Source organism: Acanthisitta chloris, unplaced genomic scaffold (genome assembly GCF_000695815.1).
Source record: "Acanthisitta chloris isolate BGI_N310 unplaced genomic scaffold, ASM69581v1 scaffold15659, whole genome shotgun sequence".
NCBI lineage: Eukaryota > Metazoa > Chordata > Aves > Passeriformes > Acanthisittidae > Acanthisitta > Acanthisitta chloris.
The window spans coordinates 34,166-42,816 of record NW_008689911.1 but is presented as its reverse complement, the minus strand read 5'-3'; the positions used below and the strand labels follow the sequence as shown (position 1 = coordinate 42,816).

General features: G+C 39.0%; 1 protein-coding gene across 1 annotated transcript in view; it reads left to right on the top strand.

Moving 5' to 3' along the window:
• The window catches only part of LOC103808812 (probable cation-transporting ATPase 13A4), a 40,476-nt gene that overhangs the window by 7,440 nt on the left and 24,385 nt on the right, over positions 1-8,651 (top strand). The window contains exons 2-8 of the mRNA XM_009081615.1: positions 309-482; positions 2,970-3,107; positions 5,554-5,624; positions 5,717-5,797; positions 6,651-6,720; positions 7,536-7,670; positions 8,088-8,160. Coding sequence (XP_009079863.1) covers positions 309-482; positions 2,970-3,107; positions 5,554-5,624; positions 5,717-5,797; positions 6,651-6,720; positions 7,536-7,670; positions 8,088-8,160 — 742 coding nt within the window. The remainder of the gene's footprint in view (positions 1-308; positions 483-2,969; positions 3,108-5,553; positions 5,625-5,716; positions 5,798-6,650; positions 6,721-7,535; positions 7,671-8,087; positions 8,161-8,651) is intronic.

Sequence of the window (8,651 nt, the reverse complement as noted above, 5' to 3'; positions counted from 1 at the left end):
ATTCCTGCTCATGTACACACATAATAGTGTCTCATGCTAAGTTTCATAGCTACGTAAAAATATTGGTCAGGCTACAGCAATCGAGATTTTTATGAAGGTGGCTGAAAAGTTCTGTGGAAGACTCAATTTTTTTGTAGTCATGTTGAAGACACATAAAGAAGCCAAATACAAGTTCTACAACTTGTTTTAGTCACAGTACTGTACCTAACAATGCCTATGGGACAGCAGTGGATGATGGGAAGGTATAATATTCTGAGTATTTATTTCAGAGAAATAGTAGTAATTTTTCCCTTGTCTTTGCTGAACAGGACATATTTGGCTACAAAACTCAAGGCTGCCGAAGAGCCTTGTGCATTGCTGGATACATCTTGTCCTGTGGGGCTCTGAGGCTGCTGTTTTACTGGAAGCCAGAGTGGGATGTGTGGCTGAACTGCATCCGCTGCAGCTTGGAAGAAGCGGATATTGTTCTGCTCAGAACAACAGTAGGTGCCTACTTTAATCTTTAAATTAGTCCATAGTATGTAATTAACTGCAAGATGGGTTAATTGAAAGGAATCCAGTTAGCTGAAATCTCTTACATTGCTGGTTTCCTGTAATAATGTCTTATGTTTATCACTGTTAATCTAAAGTATCCCACAAACTATGTGTATGATGATGATTGGGATGGAGGGTAACAGCTGGTCAGACAACAAACTGAGAGAAATAGGGGTGATAAAACCTGCATTATCTGTGGTTTCAAGACTGTGTTATTTATCTCAGTCCTTCTACCTCCTTTCCACCATCCATGGGCTTTCTACATTGGAGACCTATGCTCCAGATTATAAAGCCTATCTTTAAATGACAGTGTCCAGCAGATCCTTTTCCCCTCACTTCGCTGCCCTGGTGAAGATGCCTCTCTCTGCCAAAATTTGTCTAGTGGGCCAAACTAAAGATTTGTCTAGCTCTGTCCCCAGCAGTGTCCAGCTGTGTCGTGAGGGATCAGTGTAAGGAAAAGGGCAAGCTTAGGCTGCTTATTTTCTTGGCTGTATGTTTCCATTTTCCATCAGCCCTTCCCCATGTCCAATATGCTCTCAATCCTGCAGTTACTGCTTTCAGAGCTGTTATGTTTTGCTAGTACTTTTCTAGTACAGGTTTCGATCTTTTGAGGACTGTACTGAAGCACTGCAACATATGCAAACCCTGATTTTATTTCATGGAACCTATTGCAGCACTAAAGGAAGCAAACTGAGATTCAATTCTGAATCCCAGCTGAGCCTGAATACTGCAGGAGCTGGCAGGGTTGGTTTGCTTCCGGGACTTTGATTTGTTCTGCTTCATAGATTCCTGAACAATGGCATTTGCAAAGTTTGCAATTGCAAAACGGATCACTTGCTACCAGTGTTTGATCTGCCTTCTTAAATGAGCAGAGCAGTATGCAGTTAAAATCCCAGGTTTTGAAAATCACATATCTGCCTGTTGAACGTTTTATAATTAATCAGTCAGCATCCTAATAGGCTGGGGGTATATGTTTCTTATTTTTTGAACAGCATATTAGGTTTATTCTCCCTTTTTCATCTTCAGTTTTCATTTTTACTTACCTATTCTTGTGTCTCATTTTAAATGGATTTGCCATGCCAAGCACTTTTCAAATAAATGAGTTTTAAAATGATCCTTTATGTAATTAAACAAGAATTGAATCATATTGTGCATTCTTGTTATCAGTAAGCTTTCTCAAAGTATGCTCTGGCCATTTGACAATTTCAGATTTCCATTGTGATTCTTTGTGTTAAAATGACAGTTTTGTTTTGTTTCCTACATTCTGATTATGTCAGTTCTCAAATGTGATGGCTATTGCTAATGAGGATACAAGTAATCCTGTCAGCTTGTTCTGTGGAATTCTCCTTTGCCTCACATAAAACCTTCATTCACAAGTTATCATCATCTCTGCAATTGCAATTTAAGAGCCTATTAACTCATTTCGTTATTAAATTTTGACTTGCTTTAGTTCAAATCATGAACACCTGTGTTTTTCACTCCTTCCCATCTCAATATGTCCAATAATTACTCACCCTGAAATCTAAATTAAAGATAAATATCAGAAAGTAAATGTTATTCCATCCAAAAGACCAGTTTCAGAAGAAAAGTGCACAAACAAATAAGATGTTTAAATGCTATTAAAGTTCTTTTCTGAACCCTTATATTATTCAAAAGGACTCATCTGGTACAGAAATCTTTTTTTACTGTTGCTCTTTCCAATTGAACTTTCATAACTGTGCTTTCAGAACCTGGCTGGCTGAGGTAATCAGTTTTTTCCATCTGAAAAACTGCTCACACACTGAATGTAAGTCAGTCTCATAGTTGGCTTTAATGCATGTGATTCAGTGTTTGGCACTGAAACTTAACATGAGGGTACCTACTACAGTAGGTGCTATAATGTCTAAGACTGTATTATCAACACCTGTTATTAGGCAGTTCCAATGCTGAACTTAATTTATAAAAAACCAGGAAGATTGTGGTCTCAGTTTGTAGCTAAAGTTTATCTAAAGTACCATCAGGGATGCAATGAAGTGTTAACTCAGGTGTGACTTCAAAAGGTATTGGCACTAAACATCCATTTTGCAGCACAGCACAGCACTGTTCCTTTTGATCTTCCTTTTACAGTATGGTCACTGCATCTCAGATTGTCCTGTGCTATTTGCTTGTCCTAGATCATGACCTGAGCGTTCACATTCCATCCTTATCAGCCAAACACCAGACCTGTGGTCACTGAAGTATTTACAGTACTCTCCTTTTGACAGGACAGTGGTTCTGTGCCCATTCTGCTGATTTATGTATCAGTCACAGGTGCTGGAGGCTCCTGTTGGTTAATCCTTTAAAAAAGCTGGATCAGTGCTGTAAAAAGACCTATTGTAATCATTCGGTCCAAAGTGATAATGAGTTTGGTCTGATTTGGGGGAAAATTGTGACACTTCTCTTTTATACTTATTTAGGATGAATTTCAGATTTATTCTCGAAAGACTGTGACATGGATCTCTGTGTCTGCATTTATCAAAAGTAGATTGGATAATCCAGCCACTGCTGAGGAAGACTCAATCTTCAGCAAAGCCATAATGAAGCCAAGTTTGCAAGTAAGTAAAGCATTCCCTGCAGCATCTGGGAGATGATGGCAAATCTCAGTTGCACTTCATTGACTGAAAGTGAGCTGTGAAACATATCCAGCTAAGAATTGCAGCTTGAGGAACACACTGAGTTTTGGAAAAACAAGATATAGATTTTGGAGAACTGTACTCACCTCTGTGAAAATCCTCTTACTCTGAGGTGGATTGTGAAAAAAGAATCCATGCTAGTTCTGAGACAAGACCTACATTATAAATAAGAGAGCTTCAGAACAGTGGGGTTGGCAGTGGAGAATTGTAGTTCCAAATAAAAACTCATTCCTGGTGTAAGAATCAAGGAATTTAGGGGTGAATGTGTGTCTGAAGGGAAACAGTGCAGAACTGAACATTACAGCTGCCACAGTAACATGAAAACAGGGATGAATGCAGCTGGTGGGGAGTAGAACAGAAAAATGCCTAGGCAGAGCTTCATCAGTAATTCCAGAAATGTTTCATGAACACATTTTGCTTCCTTGCCTTTGTGTGCACCAATCTGTTCTTTAAAGTACATTTGCTGGAGTTAACTGTTCTTGCAAAAATGTATTCTGGTCTCTGCCAGTTCCGTAGCTTTGAGATCCCAGTGGGGCACTGGGGAGAAGGAAGACAGTTGATTCAAGCAGATCACAATGTCCCTCCTGAGCTGAGTAAATATAATTATCCCCTGTTTAGAACAAGTACCAGACAAGTTCAGTCACGTGTCTTACTTAGCATTGCATGTTAAATTGGTGTGAGCAGTAGGAATGCAATGATACCTTTGCTAATATCTGGCTCTTGATTATGTATACTAGATCACTGCACTGAGGAGTCCATAAAAGAGCTTTTTCCCTTTCAGGAAATAGATTTCTAACCTATTAGTATTTCTTTTTATGTGTTTATATTTTCATTATTAACCTAATGAGCAAAGCTGCTGCTTCTACTGCTGTTTTGTGTGGATGTATATTAACATACATACCTTTGCTAATATCTGGCTCTTGATTATGTATACTAGATCACTGCACTGAGGAGTCCATAAAAGAGCTTTTTCCCTTTCAGGAAATAGATTTCTAACCTATTAGTATTTCTTTTTATGTGTTTATATTTTCATTATTAACCTAATGAGCAAAGCTGCTGCTTCTACTGCTGTTTTGTGTGGATGTATATTAACATACATAGTTTAGTGCTGCTTCTACTGCTGTTTTGTGTGGACGTATATTAACGTATATAAGAAAGTTTAGTGCCAACTAGTTTAATCAACTGGCACTGTATGAAGAAAGTGGAAAATGGCCTGTAACATTCTTCAGAGGATTGATTTAGTACCATTAAAGAGCCCAATATAGCCTCAAATAATAGGCCCTTTGAACACCACTTTCATATCAATCAAAACATCTAGATAAAAAAGACCAGATTTCAAAGCAGCAGAGAGTAGTTTAATCCTTCGCTAGCAATTCTAAAGCCTCTACTTATAAGTCAATTATAAAGTGTTTTTGCCATTTAAGCTACCTAAGTCCACAGAGTAACCTATAGTGCCCAAGAGCTGTCGAAGGACCTGTTCTGACAGAGTTGAGTCCCTCATTTCCCACTCCAGTTTTTAACGTTGCAAATATTACAGCTCCTATTGCATGAAATCCTAACTCCAAACCTCTTGTTAAGTTAATGACTATGGTTATAGCTCCATTTTGAGTCAGTGTATGATGGGAGTATAGATTTCATTGGCCTATAATAATGCTTATTGCCCTGGGTAGGGAGAGTCCCCTGGAGCTGATTTCTTTATGGCTTACGTGTAGAGGCGTATGGCACTGCCTTCTGCCAGCTGATAGGAGGCACCATTATCTCTAATGGGCTTCGTTTCTGTTGCGCAGGACAGGACAGACTCCTTTTGCAAGTTATAAATGACAGCATGGGTAACTGCTCTGAGAGAGCTTAGCATTAGCAGTGACTCAGGAAGTATCCTGGGATGGCCTTTCTTGTCTGTTGGCATATCTGTTCAGCTGAGAGACTCAGCACTGTGCCTGCAAACAGCCCAAAGTCTCCTGCTTTCCTCAAAGCCAGACAGAAGGTATGGGAGTCAGCTGAAGACAGGCTTTGCCAACTGCCTGTGTACCCACCACAGCATCAGTGATCTTTCCTCTGCATTTTGTGAAATGAGGGTGAAGAATCTATTCCTTTCTTCACAAAATGGGGAGAGAAGAATGCTGCTTTGTACATGCTTGACCTAAAGATCTGTAAAGCTTCCTGGAACCAGCACTGAGATGGGGGATCCCATGCTATAATTTAGCTAGGGAGCTAGTGTATGCAATCTTGGCTTCTCTCCCTTGCTGGCTCCTATACAATTTGGTTTATCTGTGCTTGACCCCAGTGAAGATGCCTAGATGACATCTGAGAGCAGGCCTGGGAGTAGTTTTGTTTGCTATGTTGCATTTATTGTTGTTTTGTTTTGCAGGTAAAAACTATCCAAGTACAAAAAATCCGTTATGTCTGGAACATCTATGCAAAAGAGTTCCAGAAAGCTGGGTGAGTTTGCTGCAGTGACTGTATAAGTCTTTGAGGAAGTAAAACTTCTTTGTGAATAATATCCTAAGGAAAACACTCTTTTTGTATTTTAGGATCCTAGAAGACCACTACACTTGCTCAGCTATACATGCCAAATTTGGTTCTGGTCTCACTTGCAGTGAACAGAATGTCAGGTACATATTTTAAAACATGGGTACTCAACACATGGATTTCAAAGAGATGCAAGAGATGTTGGTGCACCTTACAGTAGTTTCTTGTCTATCTATTAATATGCACAGAATTTTAGATAAAATGGCCATACATAGAAAAAATGAATGTCAAGAGCTAGAGAATGTTGTGTATTCCTTCTCAAAGCTCTTGAAATGTCTCAGTATTCATGACTGTTATTGTTCTCAATCAGGAGATAACTATGCCCTGTAACTAACTTTAAGCAGTTTTTATTTGGAGTCAGAGAAAATCTCTGTGAAACAGTGCAGATAAGTTGCATATGTCTTTCTTCAGAGGGCTCTATGTAATTGTGTTGAAATTCTAAATTTAACAGTTCTGGTTATTGATTTATTCTCATAAACTACTGCATCATTAAGCAAGTTACAGAATATATATTCCTGAATCTGCTAAATAATGATCTTCAGCTGACTGAATACTGAAAATCCAGCTCTTGACCTTAGCTCATGTCAAATCTTACTTTCAACTCACCCTTAACTTTTTTCAAAATTATTTGGGTTTAGATAATTTAGTTTTATGTACAGAATTCCTTTGCTTATGGTGCTTCAAAGTAATTTTTTCATGATGGAAATGTTTGCCTAAAAGGCTGTGTTACACCTCTTGTCCACATTACTGGTATAGTCAGCTCTTCTGACATAAGCACTGTAGGGGCATTTCATTTTCTACCTTTATCCTGAAGAAAGATCCTCAAAGCCATTAAACTGGGGTCAATACAAGTTCTCAGGACTACTGAAAGCTGCAGCTTCTGGGGTGAGTGACATTGTCACTATGTTATCTGTGATATATCTTTATTCCATACAGGAGAGTTATATGTGGACCAAATAGTATTGATGTTCCAGTGATCCCTATTTGGAAACTGCTCATCAAAGAGGTTAAGCATTTCTGTTACTTTTATTCTAAGCTGCCTGGGGAGGCTGAGTGTATATATAATTGATTCTGTGTCTGAATTAGCTTCCTACTACTCACTCCTCAAGCACATTCCTTTTGCAAATCCTGTTTCATGAAATCACCATAAATTAATTTATTCTTCTTTGTTCCTTATCCTCCATCCCTATGCCTATATGGGTGCTTGGTATTTGTATGTATTTGTGTCCTGGGAGCTCATTCTATAGGCCTTACAAGGGTCAGTGTATATTTACAAGCTGCACTGGCAATCAAACCTTCCAGACAAGGACTGTCTCTTAATCAGCAGAGATTAAGTGAACAGCAGTACCAGGTACATGCCTACAGCTGCAGAGAGATCCAATGAACTTGTGACTCTGAGCACAGCAGTATGTAAAGCACCAATATCTTTTTCAGACAAGGAAAAGATATGGGCTATACGTGGCCTAAGCAGCGTTTGTGGAGATGTACTTATGGTATGTGAGCTCTATGCTCATGGCACAACATGCTCTCCTCTCACCTTTGTTACATTTCTTGTAAGAAGCAAACAAAACAAGGACTGGGCCAAGTCATTCCCATCCCAGATAACATCCTATTGATCCAGATTATTTGGCCCTTCTGTCAGATGGAGATGGTCTGATCTGATTAGACTGAAACCACTGCTAAGAAAATTAGAAAGAGGGACAGAGGACACAACACTTAATATCTTTTATTTCAGCCCTTTTCTAAGAGGATAGATTGGGTATGTATACTGGGGCAGTTTAAATGTGGCCAGCTCTTTACTCTTGCTGTCTCTTCAAACAGGTGTTAAATCCATTTTACGTGTTCCAGCTGTTCAGTGTGTGTCTGTGGTTTGCTGAAGATTACATGGAGTATGCCACTGCCATCATAATCATGTCTCTTCTCTCAGTATTATTGACTGTATACGATCTTAGGCAGGTGAGACATCTCACCTTTCTTCACAAGGAGGATTTATTTCTAATGTCTTCCAAAGTCCAGGATGTTACAACATGCACACAGTGCTATAGGAGTTACTCAGAGGTTTAGTTTTCTGACACTGTGTAGCAGAGGTGCAATGGCCTGGCCTCTTAGTCATCATAAACTCTGTGTGGTTCTTTACCCACATCCTCCCTTCCCCATTCCAGTCCTTCACTTTGTAACCTTTTGTTACACCTTCTCCATAATTAGGGTGGGGAATTTCTTTCTCTATGTGATTGTATAGTTCCTGCTAGGGCCAGACCCCAATTTAGGAGGGTTCTCATAACTACAAATAACAAACAGAAATAATTATTAGTGGATAAATTGCATCATGTAAGTAAGATGTAAGACTTTTGTGTGTTCTCCTTCAATTTATAGCAATCGATTAAACTGCACAGACTGGTTGAATCTCATAACAACACCATGGTCACTGTCTGCAGAAATAAGGAAGGTACACTTCTTTCTTCAATGCGTTTAATTTCTATAACAATGTATAATAAAACCAAACATGTATAGTATCAGATTTCTTCTAGAGCAGTTTCCTCTTCTGTTTCTCAGCTCAATTAACTTGCTTCTGCAGATAGGGTTAATTTGACCTAGAAGCATATTGTGGCACATCAAACATTAATATTGGAGTGCAGCATTAGCAAAAATTCTCAGGAAAACCTAAGTAATTTTTCTTAAAGCAGTGCTGACATAGTCAACCACATAGCCACTGATTGGCTGTGAGTCCACCTAATTGTTCCATGCAAAGTCATTGTCAAGGTACTTAGAGCACAAACCAAAAAGATGGAGTCAAAGTTAGAAGTCTAGATCCAACCTTCTTCAGTAGTTAGATCAGTGCATTGGAACAATAACCATTGGTTGGGCTCCTGGGGAGATAAGAAGGAATTCTAGAGTTGGAACTGATGTCTAGGTTTTCTAAATATTGGAGGTTGTAAT